The sequence below is a fragment of the Mesocricetus auratus genome, unplaced genomic scaffold (assembly GCF_017639785.1).
Source record: "Mesocricetus auratus isolate SY011 unplaced genomic scaffold, BCM_Maur_2.0 Super-Scaffold_100010, whole genome shotgun sequence".
In the NCBI taxonomy this organism is placed as follows: domain Eukaryota; kingdom Metazoa; phylum Chordata; class Mammalia; order Rodentia; family Cricetidae; genus Mesocricetus; species Mesocricetus auratus.
In genome coordinates, this window is record NW_024429194.1 from 48730720 (window position 1) to 48749408 (window position 18689).

General features: G+C 43.7%; 2 protein-coding genes across 4 annotated transcripts in view; both read right to left on the reverse strand.

Annotated features, from left to right (window-relative positions):
* The window catches only part of Casp8 (caspase 8), a 31611-nt gene that overhangs the window by 2758 nt on the left and 10164 nt on the right, over positions 1-18689 (reverse strand). For 2 of the 3 annotated variants that reach the window (XM_005070606.4, XM_021227444.2), the window contains exons 2-7: positions 13732-14064; positions 8939-9044; positions 7973-8111; positions 7840-7893; positions 5777-5841; positions 3920-4061 (exon numbers count right to left, since the gene is read on the reverse strand). In XM_005070606.4, coding sequence (XP_005070663.1) covers positions 3920-4061; positions 5777-5841; positions 7840-7893; positions 7973-8111; positions 8939-9044; positions 13732-14036 — 811 coding nt within the window. In that variant the 5' untranslated portion in view covers positions 14037-14064. The remainder of the gene's footprint in view (positions 1-3919; positions 4062-5776; positions 5842-7839; positions 7894-7972; positions 8112-8938; positions 9045-13731; positions 14065-18689) is intronic. The other variant, XM_013113645.3, reaches the window with a different exon arrangement.
* Positions 625-3117, reverse strand: LOC110340964 (protein Asterix). Its single transcript, XM_021227445.2, has one exon. The coding sequence runs from the start codon at positions 2722-2724 to the stop codon at positions 2404-2406; it is 321 nt and encodes a 106-aa protein (XP_021083104.1). The 5' UTR covers positions 2725-3117; the 3' UTR covers positions 625-2403.

Sequence of the window (18689 nt, forward strand, 5' to 3'; positions counted from 1 at the left end):
TTCCCTCTGAATTGTCACCTTGGCTTCCAGATTCGCTATTTTGACACCCAATGATATTTTGACCCATGACTGCTTTACATATTTGACTTTTCCCCAACCCTCCCTCTTCCCTCTCAGTTTCTAAGATGCAGTGAGCTCTTGCAGCCTGAAGACTGCTCCCTGTCTTCTCGGATAGTTCCACTCCTTGTTCTCCTTTTGGGGAACTCATGGTCACAGGCCAGGCCTCCTTGACTAGTACTCGTGTTTTCTTACCCTTCTGCTGCCGCTTTCCATTGCCATTTTCCTTCTGTCCAATTTTCTGAGACTTTGTTTCCCACACTTGTATTGTTGTGCATCTATTTTACATTTTTTTATTTTTGGTTTTTACGAGACAGGGTTTCTCTGTATTGTTTTGGAGGCTGTCGGTCCAACCCCGGCCTCGAACTCACAGAGATCCGCCTGCCTCTGCCTCCTGAGTGCTGGGATTGAAGGTGTGCGCCACCACTGCCCGGCCTATTTTACATTTTAATGTGTGGGTGTTTTGCCTGCATGTATGTGTGTGCACTACATGCATGCCTGGTGCCTGCAGAGGCCAGAAGAAGACATCAGATCCCCTGGAAATGGAGTAATATACAGATGGTTGTGAGCTGCCATGTGGTGCTGGGACTTGAACCCAGGTCCTCTGAATGTACAGCCAGTGCCCTTAACTGCTCAGTCATCTCCCCAGCCCAATGTTCCTATACACTTCATTTTTAATGATTCCTTCTCTTTTCATACCATTTCGCTAATCTTTTTTATTAATCTCTGTGAGAATATTAAGTACAGATTTTAAAGATTTTTCTCTGCTATGTGTTAGTTTCATTTATATTGTTGTATTTTCTTTTCTTGTTTGCATTTCCTTTCTTTGATATTGACTAACTGGTCAACTAAAACATTGGCAGAAAGCTTTGTATCTGGAGTTGTGGCTGTTCACTGAGGGACTTTGTAGCCGGTCGCTTGGATGGGGCACTGCCCATTTCACTAGGAGATCACCAGATCTCATTATCTATAGATAACAACCTATACCTACAGTGTTCTGGGGACAACTTGGGTTAGAAACCTAACTTCCTGCATCCGGTACATTACGTGTTCTTTACTATCTTTTCAACACGGTGCTACACTGCTTCCTTTGCAGAACCTGGTACCCTAGTCTAGAGTCTCTCTGGCTACACTTTATGAGCATGCCTTCTCTGCTCTGTATGAGGGTAGAATGCAATCTGTCTCTAGGTGGCAGATCTGGGGTTCACTGTGTCTTCTGTAAGTGTTCAACAAACCCTCTCTTTGTAACTCTGCTTCACCTAGACCTTGTACTTCTGACTCGTGAATTCTTCCAGGACTCTGTGGAGTAAATAAGTTTCTTTCTGTTCTGCTGTTCTCCACAATCACTTAGATTGTACCTCCCCCTGCTCTGCTTTATACACGGTCTCCTCTCACTTCCAAAAGTCTTCTAATCTTTTATCAGCTCTTGTGTCCATTCCTATTCTCCCAGTCCTGGAGTAATCTTTTTGGTTTTCTTTCTACCAAAGCTAAAGACACGTCATCTGTCAGGAAATGGTCTAGCACTAGGAACAGAGAATAAAAGTGAGATGAAATTGTCGTTACAGGTCTGAAGAACTTTGACAAGACACGAGGGCTCTGGTTCTGTGGAAAGTTTGGGATTCCTTTGGAATGTCGGAAGTGGATGGCAAAAAAAAAAAAAATGACCACAAAGTAGTTCACAAGGCACTGTAGCCAAGTATCACAGAAAACAACACAGCAGCATCAATATGGAGTATTGAGTACAAGAACAGGAAGACTAGCCGTACAACCCCAAATGCAGGTCATAGACCAGCCCCCAAAGTCAAGTCCACGAAAAATACAGACATGGAATAAAATACGATCCATCCTTCTTTTGTCTCACATAGCCCAGGCTGGCTACCACTTACTATGCAACTGAGAAAGACCTTGAACTCCTAATCCCCTGCCTTTAACTTCCCAGAGCTGGGGTGATAGACATGTGCTAAAAGCGTGTTTACTTTCAAATGTGGTCTTAACAGAAAAAAGTTAAATGAATAAAAAAAAGGGTTGAATTTTTTTTCAGAGTGGAAAATTTTATATCAACTGGTTTCAACAAGAAAACTAGTGAATACTTAGAAACACGAACAGTGTTTTCCATAACAGTGGCCAGGGGAGAGAAAATAAAAAGGAAGTCTGTGGGTTTACCCCTTTGTCAAAGCAGAAGCAGGGCCCCAAAGAAAGGTCCAACTTCCCTCCATTCAACTGGGAGACCAGAGACAGCTCTCGGGCAAGTTTAAGGACAGCAGCTAAGGGCAGGTTGGAGGCAGCCAAAGGCTAGACCAGAGAGAAGGTGAGCAGGAGTCCAGGATCCAAGTCCTCTAGGTAACATCACCATAGGGGTGTCATGGGCTGAGGATTCTGCAGATAGGACGTCACCACGGCAGAGACTGAGAGCATGCAACTACTCATCATCTGCTTCGTGTCCTCCGAGCTCCGGGAGTTGGCAAAGCTGATAAAGGAACAGGAGACAGCAACCCAAGCACACCACTTCAGTTTAAGCATGAGGCCACACATGCTGAAGATCATGCCGAGGAGATTCATGTAGTCCGGCGTTGGGCCGTCCAAAGCTGGGTTGCACTCACTCGGAGGAGACTTAAACCTCAGCACTTTGTTGGGTCTCCATGGGTCAGACATATTGTTGGTGGACATAGCGAACTGAAGACCACACCGTACCTCTTGGACTGCTAGAACATCAGCCGAAATTTATTTTCAATGCCCAGTGAATGCTGACTTTTGGCCTCAAATTTAGAAGCTTTTAAATATCTTTTTGCATAAGCAAATCACATGGAAACAGGGATCATTACATGTCCCCATGAGTATGGTCAGCCTACACTAACTTTCTAAATTTTACTCAGTTTAAGAAAGAAGTCATTAATTGATATCATGACTCATAAGTTCAAATGGCTGGCTTGGATTATTTCTGTTACTATTTTTAGTTATGGTCATTCTAATTATTTTTTAAAATAATTCTTTTTACTTTTTAACTTCATAAGCATTGGAATTTTACTTGCATGTATGTCTGTGAAAGCATCAGATCACCTGGAGCTGGAGTTACAGACAACCATGAGTTGTCATGTGGGTGCTGGGAATTGAACCCGAGTCTTCTGGAAGAGCAGCCAGTGCTCTTAATCACTGAGCCATCTCTCCAGCCCCCATTTTTTATATTCTTCTATTATGAATTATTGATAGGCACTCCAACATTTCTGGATAATTTAGCATTTTGTAGGGCACTTACGACTCCTGTTGCAATAGAATAATTTTTATGAGCAAAATCCCCGCAGTTACTCTGATACCACAGCAAACTGTTTTGGACTAATTCATTCTACAAAAACACTTTTCATTTAGTTGAGTTAAAAGGAAAGCTCAGGGCTGGGGAGATGGCTCAGCAGTGAAGAGTTCTTGCATAGGACCCAGGTTCAGTTCCCAGCTCCTGCTCCAGGGGAATCTGATGTCCTCCTCTTCTGGGCTCCAGGGGCAGCACACACACACACATGGGCATACACATACATACACATAAATAAAAAGTGAAATAAAACTCTAAAATTTCTAAAATTCACTCATGCTCTTCATTATAAAGTTTTTAGTAAGAGTTGTCGTTTTATCATCATGCACATATTAATTTGATTATAAAACCTAATTTGAAAAAATCAGAACTAACAGATATGTAACCATGGTCTTTACCGCCACAGGGAAATAGCTATAAAATGAGTTTAAAATGCATGATAGATTTTCTTGAACTATAACCCCATTTCTCAAATCATAGATCATTGTTTCTCCTTTTTGATTAAAAAAAGCCCCACAGGAATAAAAATTACTCATGCCTCTCCTTCGGATTTGAGTGTACCTTCATCGTAGTTTGTTCCTTTCCTGTCCTTCATTTTGTGGAGTTTGGGCACGTTCTTCCTCGCCTTGCTAAAATCATTGTTGTTGAAGATCAGACAGTATCCCCGAGGTTTGTTCTTCATTTGGTAAACTTTGTTTGACATCTGGAAAACAAAAGCCGAGTCTGGGGAGGTGGCGCTTGTAGCCCAGATGCCAGCCTGTAACAACCGCGCAGGAAGAGGCTGGACCCCTGCCTAGCTCCACCGGGAGGCATCGCTTCCTCCCACTGCTCCATCCAGATTTGGGGTCACTTTGTTGAAAAGTTACTCTCTGCTCCTCCCAAAGCACAGGCTCTCGTGAGTTGTGCAGTAAAGGGGCCTTGGCCTGTCACACACGTCACTGGGGTCATCACAGTTATTACCACTGTGCTTGCTTCGTTGTCCTGGGCATCCAAAGGAGCTCCAGGCCAGATACCATCTGTGCCATCTGGGGCTTTTAAGGGTTCCCTCAAGGGTGACCTCTTGGGGTGGCCCTCCACGACCCTGGGGATCTTTCTGGGGTCTACCCCGCTCATCTGCCTTTGTTGCCCTTCACACATGATACACTGCAGTCTCTCTGGTTACAGCTGATGCCTTAGGCCAGTGCAAAGGAATTGGGCAGCAGGTGGAGAGCAAAAACACCAGGGGGCCTGTATACTTGTTTTTCTCTTAGGGCTGTTTCTAGCTGACAGTCCCAGTATTTAGTTGGAAGCCGGTGCTGTCTCCTGAAGTGTACAGAAAAGGGCCCTAGACTAGGGGTTAAAAGTCAGCTTCTAAGGCTTAAAAACCTTAGGACTCTGGGCAATTTAGCTAATCTAGGGTTTAACAATTTATAACACACTGAGTTTCTCTTTGTATTGTACAAGTCCTTCACTTTTCAATGTTTTCTATGAATATAAAGTACTTTATTAAGCACAGGGTACTTAATTACCCTAAGTATCTCCTATTTATATTATATTTATATTAAGTAGATTTATTTAGACATTGTAATACAGGCAGTTACTAAGATATTAACATACTATATTTAGCTGTTTGGAGAGGACAATACTGTAGATTCTGAACCATCTCACAGTAACACACAGTGTTGGCTCATCCTTGATTTCCGGGCCTGAGAACAAGGCCTAAGAATCTTCTCAGGAGGCCACCCTAGTGCATATTCTTTCTCAAAGTGTCCAGGGGCTTCGTGCTTCCTGCCACCGGGAAGTCAATGGGCTGAACTGTAACTGGTGAATTACTGAAGACTATAAATAGTCTAGGAAGGAAATCTTTCCACAGGCCTCACTGAGACGAAAAGTAAGACTTGCTAAGATCCTGTTTGTTGCCTAACACAAAGGGGCGATCCCTCTACAATGTCAGGCTAAAAGAGAAGGCCTGCTAGAGCAACTCTTCTGGAAAGCCCTGCCCCCCTGGAAGCCTCCCCCCTTCCCCACATGCACTGACACAGCTGCTCTTAGAACAAGAGGGGGCCTCCCACAATTCCTGTACCGTTGCTGTTAACCTTATAATAAAATCAGAGCCTGTGCGGTGACCCATACCTATAATCCCAGCACTTGGGAAGTCAGGGGAATCGGGAGTTCAAGATCATCCTCAGCTACATAATGAGTTCAAGGCCAGTCTGAGCTATAGGAGACCCTCAGCTCCTATACAAACCAACTGAACAGAGATAATAGTGATAAATAGTTTGACACAAAGAAAACTGGTCCTTTTGTAGGTCTTTCTTCCCCAGAGTTCTCAAAATTTCCAAAAGGCTCCACCCCCTTATTGGCTTATCTGGAAGCTTAAAAGGAGCCAACTAACACAAGAGACAGAAATTTCGATGCAGAGGGAGTGAGGAGGTGTACCTGCGAGCCGCTGTCTTGTTCTCGCGGGGAGTCACACACTTCCGGCATTCTGAAGCAACTCTCCTCTGCAAGCAACCAAGAAAAATATCCAGGGTTAGGGACTTGGTGACAAAGGTTGTTTGGTAAAGAAATATGTAATGCTTAGGACAACCTGAGGACCTTAAAAACATTTCATGTGAACACACTTGCATGCGTGCATGCCTATGAGCATTCATGCACACATGCCTGATGTAGGGAGCTCTCATGCAATGGCACACGTGTGGAGATCAAAGAGGACTTTGAGGAGTTGGTTCCCTCCTTCCCCTTACGTGGGTTCCAGAGATGGAACTCACATCACTGGGCCTCAAAGTAGCACTTTTACCGACTAATTCAAGTCACTGGCCCCCTAACACTAGTCCTTTTTAAAAATAATCAATGAAACTACCTGCAGCATATTTCATTGCATAGATCATGTAGGAAGGGCTTCTGGAAACCCAAGTGCAAACTGCCTTCCTTGTTTGTGCCGTCGGCCACTGATCAAAGCAGGAGGTGAGGATGAGTCAGTCCCTGACTCAAACTTTCTGAAGGTACTCAGAAATCTCTGGGCTCTGGCAGATGTGGACAGAGGGAAGAACTGGCTGGTACTTGACCTCATTTCTAAAGGAGGGTGACCCTTGGGTGGGGAAAGAGCTTGTCACTCTTTGCAGAGGTTCCCAGCACCCAGGGTCACAACCACCAAAACTCTAGTTCCAGGGATCTGATGCTGCCTTCTGACCTAGCCAGGCTTCTGCATGAATGTGGTGTGCATAAACTCACTCACCCACATGCACTTACATGTAAATGTAGAGTAAATAAGCAAAGTGCTCCAAAATATATTGCACAGAAAAAAACAATAGTGAAAACATAAGAAGGATATTACCAGTAGTAATGTTTACAGACTGGTAGTGCTGTTTTCAATGTCTCTAAAATTAAGAATCGCCCCCAAGGAAGCACATATGATTTTTATAATCAGAATATTTGATTAATAAAAAATGTGGAGGGGGCTGAAGAGACAGCTCAGTAGTCAAGAGCATTTGCTGCTCTTGCAGAGGGTGTGGCTCTGTTCCAGGCACTCACATAGTGCTCACAACCATGTGTAATTCCAGTGCCAGGGGCTCTGATGCCGTCTTCTAGCCTCCATGGGCACCTCCACTCATGCACACGTGCTCCCACACATACACATAGTTGAAAATAAATAAAATTTCAAGATAAACAAAAAATTGGAAGGAGTCAGGCATGGTGCACACACCTATAATCTCAGCACTTGAAAGACAGAGGCAGACGGATCTCTGTGAGATGGAAGCCAGCCTGGTCTACAGAGCAAGTTCCAGGCTAGCCAGGGCTACATAGGGAGGCCCTGTCTCAAACAAACAAAAAATTGAATGAAATCTTCTGCTGGTCCCATCTAGCTCTCCTAGGTAAGAAAAAAGAGGTCTGGATGAGTTCCCTTCTAGGGTAAGGTAGGGAACATGGCTGGGGCATCCCAGGCTGAGGCAGCTACATGGTGGAGGAATTCAGGGGCAGTGGGAGCCTGGACTTAACAGAGAAGAACTATGAACACTTGGCCTAAGGGCCTCTCCCAAAGCAGAGAGCTCTGGTCAAGAATGTTCTGGGGAAAAGTCAGGTGTGCTACAGCACACGTCTTTCACCCTAACACCTGAGGCAGGCTGGTTTCTGTGATTTCAAGGACAGCCTACTCTACATGGAGAGTTCCAGGACCACCAGGGCTATGTAGAAAAACCCTGTCTCAAACAAAATCAAAAGCACAAAAATGTTCTGGAAAATGATTTGAATCTGGAGACCCACATCTCTAAGCAAAAGCAGACACAGCTAGAACAGAGTTAAGACTCTCTTATAGAGTAACTGTGCTCATTTCAAATGTTCCCATGGGGCATTTGCAAATTCTTTTCGTCTTCCAGAGAGCAGCAGAGGTGACAAGTGGCCACGGAACGTTCATGCTGATGTTAGGATGTGGCAGAAGGCGGGGGGGGGGGGGGGTGTCAAGTGCCACAGCATCTAAGAAATGTATGTGGAAGTATTTTTACCGTCTAAAAATGAAACCGGCGACTCTGCCCCTCCTTCAAGGCTCATTCTTCTCCCTGAATTGAAAAGGAAGAGCTAGATCAGAAACAGCCGGGGCTCTGGGGGCTTTGCCGCCTCGCAGCCATCAGCGTCTACCTCTGCTTGATTTCTCATAAGCCTCAATCTTCTCCAGCAGGCTCTTGTTGACCTCGGCACAGATCAGCTTCAGGGGGTCCAAGTTTTCTTCCGCCAGGAGGATCCTCTTCTCCATCTCCACGAAAATATCAAGCAGACTCTGGGCAGGAGAGAGCAAGGGATGAATGGATTGAGTGCACAGGCCTGGGAACTAGGTCCTTGTTTCCTTAATTCTACTCCTTCCAAAGCAAGGGCCAGTCTTATTTCCCACAGAGATCTCCCTCCCACCCAGAGCACATGCTGATCCCTCAGAGTTGACAGTTATCAGGAAGGCCATTCTGTGTTTTCTGGCCTAAAAGGATAAAAAATACATATAAAAAGAGAAGCCACGTCAGATGTCACCAGTTTCCAGGCCTTGCTCCCAAACTATATGTGGAAGCCAGCATCCATGGACCAGCGTGAGAGTGTGGAAGGAACGGCCCTGGAGACTGCATTATACTCTGGCATTGCCCCAGTCAATACCTTATCTACCTCAAAACCTCAACTAATGCACACACAGACACGTGCAGTGCACCAAACACACAGAGAGAGGCCATGAGCATGCTCACACGTATTCACGTGTGCTTTTGTGCACACACACTAAACACAGGGACTGGGCTATAGCTCAGCTGGTAGAGTGCTTGCCTGTCACGCAAAAGGTGCTGAATTCATTCTGGAACCATAGAAACTGAGAGTAGTGGCACATGCTAGTAATCCCAGCACCCACGAGGTGACAGCAGGAAGATCAGAAGTTTAAGGCCATCCTTGGCTATATAGCAGGTTTGGGTTCAGCCTGGGCTACATGATGCCATGTCTTAACCAAACAAATGGAAGGACAAACAAACAGAAAACAACCTTGAATACAGTTTGTTTGTTGTTGGCAGAACAGTCCCCTCTGGTCTCAGAACAACCAGTGGCGACCCATCTCAAGGACATACCAGGTCTTACCGAGTTATCATGCAGCTTACATTTGGGAATCTGTTTATTCAAAAAAAACTTGAAAGATTTCAATTCTGACTTGTTCACCTCTTCTGAGAGCTGAAAGAGCATGACCCTGTGGTAGGAAATGGAGACAGTTTAGAAACACGTCCTAGATCATTCCTATAGCTACACAGAGTTACCACAGGCCCCACTCCTGGGGCCTCCTTAAAACAACCAACTATGCCTGACTGGTCAACCTCAGGAAAAGGCTGGATAGTGATGAAAATCTACTAAGTCAAGCCAGCCAGCCCACTCTGAGCAAAGTCCCACCGCCTTTGTCTTCCAATTAACTTCAGCTAAAACACTCATGCTGCTCCTAGGTTGCTATAAAAATCAAGATCCAGGGCAGATGATCTGGGGGAATCATAATCTCCACAGTGCACATCAGAACTGATTCCCTTCTAAGAACCGTCAGTGTCCTAGTCATTTCCTTCAGGAAGAAGGCTAAACATGTGGTTCTAGAATACAAGGGACTCAAAACACATACACAAGACACACACACACACACACACAGACACACACACACACACACACACCCCATTATACTCTCACCAATACCAAAGGTGGTGAAGCTCTCAACACAATCAACTCCCCTGTGTTCTCCCCACCGTACATCTCCTTGTCCATTGCCCACCTGCAACAGCACCATATTGCCCGATAGTCATTGGGGCTCTGTTCTCTCACTGAACCTCCATTTGTTTTCTCCCAGAACGATAACTCACATATTACAACTGTCTGTCTAAAGCCACCCAAGATGCCAGGTGGTGGTGGTAGTGCACTCGGGAGGCAGAGAGAGGTGGATATCTGTGAGTTTGAGGCCAGCCTGGTCTATAGAGTGAGTGCCAGGACAGCCAGGGCCACACTGAGAAACCCAGGTTCCCTGGCAGCCTGGCACATGCCCTTTTCATTTCCATTAACCTGAGATTTGTGAGGTGCGGTGTTTGAACTCTATAATTTTAGACATGTGCAATTCTTTGCTCATCTATAGATAGAAGATAAATATATATCTACGCCATAGACAGCTGTGAATTACGTAAGTTTCCACGAACTATAGTCACATGTCACTCAAAGGTGGGTGCACATTCTGAGATCCTCATCAAGGGGTTTCTTCATTTTGTGAACATCACAATGTACTCTTAAACTAAGAGTACTATGACATCACTAGTGAGGTAGTATAATCTCCCAGGACCAACATCACATACGCAATCTATCATTGCCCAGTTAGGCAGCACACTAAGAGTTCAGTAAGTGACAGAAGCTGTCTCAGGGTTTCTATTGCTGTGAAGAGGCAACACGACCATAGCAACTCTTATAAAGGAAAACATTTAATTTGGGTGGCTTACAGTTGCAGAGGTGTAGTCCAGTATCACCATGATGCAACATGACCGCATGTAGACAGACAAGGTGCTAGAGAAGGATCCGAGAGTTCTACATCTTGATCCATAGGCAATAGGAAGTGAACTGCCTCACTATGTATAGCTTGAGCATAGGAGACCTCAAAGCCCACTATCACAGTTAACTTCCTCCAACAAGGCTACACTAACTCAAACAAGGCCACAACTCCTAATAGTGCCACTCCCTTTGGAGCCATTTTCTCTCAAACCACCATAGAAGCATTATTTATGAACACATTTAAGACCTTGGAAAATGCTTGCCAAGTGAATAAACAAATGGATGTTTTAGAAGTCAGCAAAACTTGCGATGAAGATGTAGCTCAGCAGTTAGGAGCACATGATACTCTTGCAGAGGACCAGAGTTCAATTCTGGGCACCCAAATCAGGTAGCTCACAACCAGCTATAACTCCAGTTATAGGAGAACCAAGGTTTCTAGCCTCTAAGGGCACCCATACTCACAAACACATGCCCAAACACAGACAGGTAATTAAAAACAAAAATAAGTAAATCTTTAAACTTTTGGAAAAAAATAAGTCAGCAAAACTCAAAAGTTTATGTGGAAGGAAAATAAAACAACAGCTTCTAAGAGACACTGGATTATGAAAACAGCTGAATTAAACCAGTCTATATATTTTAAGGAGACTTTTAACATCAGAATGGAAGTCAGGAAATGTGTTGTGTTGGGGGAGAGGTTGTGCCTTTGTATCTACATGAAATAAAAAGATATAGATTCCTTCAAAATTAATAAAGATCACATTTGACCAAGGGAGGCCTCCTGAAAATCTTGACCTCAGACATAAAGGAGGAAACCAAGAATCTATAAGACACATGATATATGTGTTGGTCCCTCTACATGGGAACAGCTCTGAGACAGGCTGAGACATGGTAAATCTTAGCTACAAAGTCCTTATGACTTATTATCACATGCCATCCTTTCCTATGGCATTGATGGAGATTTATGTTACTGTTTAGTTATGTAGTCCAAAGGGACTTATAAAGTAAACATATGTCTTTCACCTGGTCAAGCATAGAATAGAGAGTCATCTTTAGCTGATTTGGGTATACCACATATTCCATACTTGTGTTAATCCAGATATGCATATTACCTTTAAAAGACTATGTTTCCAGAAAAAAAAAGACCAGACACAAATAAAGATAAGTAACGCAGGTGATCCAGCCTCTCAGAATGCCTCTGTTACAGTTTCCTCAAAAATCTGCAACCATAACAACTTTAAAGCTGCTGAGATGATACAGCCTCACAGATGACTCCAGTCAGGACTTCAGATAAGCCCTGAACTTTCTCATCACACCCAGACTGGACAACAGCTAGCTCTCCGAAGACTTGACCATTATCCCAATTTTCTCAGGGTACTTTAAAGATGCCATCACCCCCAGACAACGGGAAGCAATCTTAAGAACACAATGCCCACATTCCTTAGAGGTGGGGTTGGTAGTTTTTAGTCATTTATGGGTTGTGGATGTTTGTTATTGTTTAGAGGGGTTAATTGCAAGTTGTTACTGGTCATGATCAGGGAAAGAACTAAGCAAAGGATAGATTCAGAGATCTCTTTTTGAAAAGAAAAAAGGGGGGATATAGGAATAATAAAATAAAAGGGTAGACTATTGAATCTACTTATAAAATAAAAGAACTCTTAATCTCAAATATTTTACATTGGTATGAATGTACAATTGGTATATTGATACAAATTTAAGGTTATTTGTTATAACATGCTTATATATGTTTCTACTCTTATTTAAGGTATTTTTTATATTGATACAAATTTAAAGTTATTTGAGTTTCAATATACTGTAAGGTATTGTAACTATGCAGCTCATTTAAAAATATAATGTAAAGTTATAGTCTTTTAAAGCTATTAGTATAAATTATTTAGAATAATTAAGAAGTATAGCTAGCCATCTATAACAATCAAGCTTGTAGTCATGTTAGAAATAAGTTTTTAAGGTCATACAGAGATATATTTTAGATAGATAGTTGATCTTCAAACACTTCAGAGACCTACTGAATATGACATTTAATTTGTTTTAATAACATAAGGCTTTTCATAACAGTGAGATACATCTGCTCCTGGCAGCACCAATCTACATCAGAGAAGATGATGGGCATTGAAGAGTCTCCATATGGAGTTTGCTTTCATTTGTGACAAAGTTAGTCACTGGACAAGAAACTGTCCTTCCCTTGACTGCTGACAGCATGCTGCCCAAACCGGACAAGTAGGCCACAAAAGATGACAACTGCCAAACTTTGCCAAGACAAGGTAGGATAGTTCTTCAAAATTCCTGCCTCACAAAAAAGTCCATCAGATATTCTAGGCCTGTAGGCCAAAGATGGATGCTGCAGTGTTACAGAGGAACCTTGGGTGACTGTCCAGGAAGCCAGCTGTTTCCGTCATTTCCATAGTTTTGGAAGATGTTTGATCTGCACTTCCTGTTTACTTAGGTAATATTTTATCCTTCTCAGGTCTCTGACGCAGTTGAAGACTAGACAGTTAGAGTTTCACTGCCTTCTTTGCTACCAAATTCAAAAAACAAACTTATGAAAGAGATGTAACGTTTATAAAGGTTGAGAAACATTAAAGCTTAGTTGTTTAGTTAAGAAAATGTTTTAAGGTTTAAGAGGATATTTTTTAGGCTGGTAATAGAAGTTATGATAGAAAGTGGTTTGGGTAAAAACTTTGGATTCATCAAGATAGGACAGATAAGCCAGGCAGTAATGGCACACCCCTTTAGTCCCAGCACTCTGGAGGCAGAGGCAGGTGGATCTCTGTGAGCTTGAGGCCAACCTGGTCTACAAGAGTTAGTTCCAGGACAGCCTCCAAAGCCACAGAGAAGCCCTGTCTTAAAAACAAAAAAAAATATGATAGACAATAGAGTATTTTCTCTAAATTTGCCAATGTAGGTTAATAGAAACAGGTTGATTTAAATTATATAAGCTAGTTGGGAACAAGCCCAAGCTAAAGGCCAAGCTTTCATAATTAATAATAAGTCTCTATGCCATTATTTGGGGGCTGGTGTCCAAAAAAAGGCCCGACAAGAAAGACAAACCACACTCTTCTTCTATAATTTTGGTCATGGTATTTCACCACAGCAAAAGGAACGTAACTGACACACATAGGGCTTTGATCATACACCCCCACACACATCTCCCTGTCTTATCCTTCTGTAGCCAAATATCTTCACCTCCCCAGGAGCCCCTTTCTGTGCCATGCTACATGAAAAACAAATGATTTTATGGCTTCAGCCTTGTCTCTGAGTTACATATTCAGCCCAGAGACTCATGAGTCGCTTCCCAGTTTGGACCCCAGCAGCAGCATCGTCACACCCCTTCAGCCCGTACTTCTACCCACCTGTAGGGAGAAACCTGGGCTTTTTCTAGAACCTGCAGCTCCCTCACCATCTCCTCCTTGCTGCTGTTTAGGGTGTTGGTCAGCAGGTCCAGCCGATTGATGAGGAAAAGCAGCTCCTTCAGGAAGGACAGATTGTCTTCCTCCAACAGTCCGTTTTCCTGCAGCACCTGAAATAGCATCAGGGCATCGTTGATGGGCTCCTGCTTCTTTGGTGGGACGTGGTCCAAGCACAGAAACTTGAGGGCAGCCAGCTCATCGCTGCCCAGGTGTTCAGCAATCTTGTAAAGACAGTTTCTGAAATCCATTCCTTTCAAGAGGCAGGAGAGCGGTGACCTAGGTCAACACATGATACCATGATCAAGTGAGGAAGTAAAGCGTCAGCTACCAGCTTGTTTCTTGTGAAGGACTGATTGCATCTACTGTGGTCCAGACACTTTAGAGGGAAGAAATGGAGAATAATGGGAAACGAAACAAGTTCCTACTTCTCAGGAGCTTTTATGGAAGGAGGCAGATATACAGAGAGCCATTGGTCAGAGAGTCTCCACTTGGGAATAGGGGTTCCTGCAGGCAAGAGACCTCTGGGGAGGCGGCTAGAAAAGCAGTTCTTGAAGATTAAGGGCATGCAAAAAGTGGAGGCAAACTGGACAGACACAGACTTCAGTAGAGTAACTCTACAGAAGGACAGCAAGTGTCATGGCTAGGAACATGGGCTCCACCTTGATCAAAACCTGGCTGTGCCACTGGCCACTCTGCCTTGGGAAGTTGCTTCCTAGGAGTATTGCAAGTGTCTTTGTGTGTAAAAGAGGAGTAGAAGGCTACCTGTCTCCTAAAGCTGAGAATCAAATAACGCTCACCTACTAATAAACACCAAAACATGCCAATCCCCAAGAAAGAGAAAGCCTGGTCATGGGGCCTGTCTCAGTTAGTGTCCATTGCTGTGATAAAACATGACCAAGGTGGCGCATGCCTTTAATCCTAGCACTTGGGAGGCAGAGGCAGGCAGATCTCTGTGAGTTCGAGACCAGCGTGGTCTACAAGAGTAAGTTCCAGGACAGCCTCCAAAGCCATAGAGAAAGCCTGTCTTGAAAAAAAAAAAAAAAACATAACCAGAAGCAACTTGGAGAGGAAAGGATTTATTTAATCTTACAGCTTGTAGACTCTATCATCCAAGGAGGTCAGGGCAGGAGTCACTGCAGATGTCATGGAGGAGTGCTGCTTACTGGCCTCCTCCTCATGGTTTGCTCCGCCTGCCTTCATGTAGCACCCGAGACCATCAGCCCAGGAGTGGCGCTTCCCACAGAGAGCTGGGCCCTCTCACACCATATCAATCAAGAAAATGCACCACAGGCCTGCCCACGGGTCAATCCGGGTTTGAGGTTCTCGCTTCAAAAATGACTCTAGCTTGTGTCAAGTTGACATAAAAACTAGCCAGAACAGGACCCAAACACCCAGGACCTGGGATAGTGGATGCTTTCCTTGTCTTACTTTTCCTATTGGGTTGAGAACTGTGGGCATTCATTCAGAAGTAGCAGTCTTATCCTCAGCTGAGAAGCTCCTTGTCTTACTCAAGAGATGCCTTGCCCTTGAGAAGTCAGTCTGGATGGGGACTGTCTGAGACCCTTCAACTAGAAAACCTTTCTGTTCCATCACTACCATGGCGTCTCAGACACTGCCCATCTCCTTAATCTCAAAGCTGATGGGGGATGTCCTTCTGTATGCTGTGATATATGTTTCTCTTATTGGTTGATGAATAAATGCTGATTGGCCAGGAGCCAGGAAGGAAGTATAGGTGGGGCTACCAGACTAGGAGAATTCTGGGAAAAGGAAAGGCAGAGGAGAGTCACCAGGGAGATGCCATGTAGCCACCAAAGGAGTAACATGCCAGAGCAATACAGATAAGCCACAGCCTCGTGGCAATACATAGTTTAATAGAAATGGGCTAATAATTAAGAGAGAGCTACTTAATAAGAAGCCTGAGCCATTGTCCAAACAGTTTATAATCAATATAAGCCTCTGTGTGTTTATTTGGGACTAAAGGGCTATGGGACTAGGTGGAACAGAAACCTCCATCCACAAAAGCTGTCTCCTCCCCTACAACAAAGGGAATTGTTTCTGAGCCTTAAGGACTTCACCAGTCCTTCTTGAACATCTGTGGCTGAAAATACTAAGCTGATACAGCACTCGGAGACAGTGACTGACAGAATGCTCCTGTGCCTTTCCATAACACAGTAGATGTTAAAATAAGAATATTTTTAGCTGGGCATGGCCACTCACACTGTAATGCCAGCACTGAATATTTAGAAGCAAGAGGACTGCCACAGGTTCAAAGTTTACTTAGTCCACATAGCAGTCCCAGGGCAGTTAGGTCTATTCAGCAGGACTGTCTCAAAACATCAAAACAAACAAACACATAGGTAAATGATAAGCAAAATATATTCATTTTTAAATTTTCACATTAGGATAGTTTTCTTCTTTTTTAATAGCCCAAAAGACATAGTTTTTCTTTCAGAAGTGCCTTTCCCCTCCCTGGGTCTAGAAACTGTTGATTTCTGTGTGTAAAAATTCAAAATATAATAAATTAATTATGCTCACATTATTACATTCATATGCCACTTACACATTCACACACAAGGATACAGGGATTTAAAAAACTAGAATCATACTACATATGTAGATATGTATAACCATTGGGGGGGTTTATTCACCTGATATTCATAATAAAAGCACATTTTTATGTTTCTTTATTCATTACATGTAGATATAGTGGGACTTCCTAGAAACAACAGTCTATATCATTGTTTTTGTTCTTTGTTTCACTTTTTGAAACAGGTCCTGTACCAGGCAGTGGTGGCACATGAGTTTACTCCCAGCCCTCAGAGGCAGAGGCAGGCTGATCGCCGAGTTCAAGGCCAGTTTGGTCTTAGAATGAGGACAGCCAAGGCTACACAGAGAAAATCCACCTCAAAAAACGAAAAGAAAGGAGGGAGGGAGGGAGGGAGGGAGGGAGGGAGGGAGGGTGAAAGGTGGAGGGGGGAGAGAGATCCTATTATACTGCTCAGGTTGGCCTGGAATTCACTGTGCACTGGGCCAGTCTTCTTCCATCGGCCTTCCAAGCGCTTGGATTAAAGAATTGTACCTGCCCAGAACATCCACATATCCATTGTTAGAATAACACCACTCACGCACTTCTTTCATCTTCTACATGTCCTTGTGTATTACCCTTTTTAAAGTTAAACTGAGTCCAGTGTGTGTGCACGTGTGTGTGTGTGCGTGTGTGACTGAGTGTGTGAGTGTGAGTGTGTGTGGTGTGAGTTACAGGCATGTGTGTGTGTGTGTGACTACGTGAGTGTGCGAGTGTGTGTGAGTGTGATTTATGTGTGTGGTGTGAGTTACAGGCATGTGTGTGCAATAGGGCGCGTGTAAAGGTCAGAGACTAGCTCTGCGTGTCGTGTTCTCTCCTTTTACCTTCACAAGGTTCTGGGGACAGAGCACAGGCTGCCTGTCCGGCACAGTAAGCGCTTTTACCCGCCGAGCCATCTAGCAGATCCTCTCTCACTTTTTTCTTAATGTATTATTACAATTGGAATTATGAAGCAAAAGTTCCTTTTGCTTTTTTGAGCTCTAGATTAGGTCATCATTTAAACAAGTTTTCTTGACTTAGAAATACAGTCAACATTTTGAAAAGAATCCACTTGGCGTTTGATTCCCAGAGTTTTTGGATCCTGGATCTTTCACTGCAAAACTAGCCAATTACCATGAAAATCTTTTTAACTAATAAAAGACATTTTAAGGGGTTGGAGAGATGGCTCAGTGGTTAAGAATATTGACTGCTCTTTTAGAGAACTAGAGCATGGTTCCTAGCACCCACAAGGCTGCTTACAACTCAACTCCAGTTTCAGAGGATTGGATCTCCCCTTCTGGCCTCTGGGGGCACCAGGCATGCATCCTCACCAATATCATAAAATAAAATAAAATTTTTATTTTAAAAAAGAAAAAACAGGCAAGGAGTCACAAGTGTACTGTGAGTCTTTGTTCTATTTTGTGTTTTGTTTGCTGTTGTTGTTGCTGGTGGTAGTGGTGGTGGTGGTGGTGGTGTGTGTGTGTGTGTGTGTGTGTGTGTGTGTGTGTGTGTGTGTGACTGAGTGTGTGTGTGTGTGTGTGTGTGTGTGTGTGTGTGTGTGTGTGTGTCTAAAGAAAGGCATTTTAAACCTGGCCGGCACATAACAGTTACATGTTCAAAGTTTGTTAACAAGGATTGCTGGGCACACAAGGGAACAAACTAATAATCCCATTCCTTACATAAGGATCCCCTACTGGAGCTAGAGAGAAGGCTCAGCACTTAAGAGCACTTGAAGCTCTTGCAAAAGTGAGTTCAGTTCCCGGCACCCACATCAGGTGGCTCACAACCACCTGTAACTCCAGCTCCAGGGACCTGACATGTTCCTCTGCCTTCTGCACGCACCTCCACTCATGCGTACATACACACACACACACACACACACACACACACACACACACTTACACATAATTAAGAATCCCCTCTCTGTGGAAACATGCGTGCTCAACTAAGCACATTTGTAAAGTGTAGCCTTGAACAGCTCAATGCACTCCAATGGCAGACTGGCTGTCGATAAGGGTGAAAAACAAATACAATAAAACAAAAAAACCATACATCCGCTTTTCAAAAATATGCAGAGCAATGCAGTAGATTTTTTCAGAGATATTCTGTAAAAACTAAAAGTAAAATTAGGGAAGTTCTCAAGCAGCCATCCCCTGTGCTGCCTGGAGGACCAGGGCTTGGGGACAAAGGAGTAAGGACAGGAGTCTACCCTTCTTTCCTATAGCTTTCAGGGTAATGTATGCAGGTATTATTTTTGTAAATGAAAGTGCTGTTTTGGAAGCCAATACGGTGGCTTACCCATACAGTTCAGTTGTCAGGAGGCTGAGGCAGGAGAACC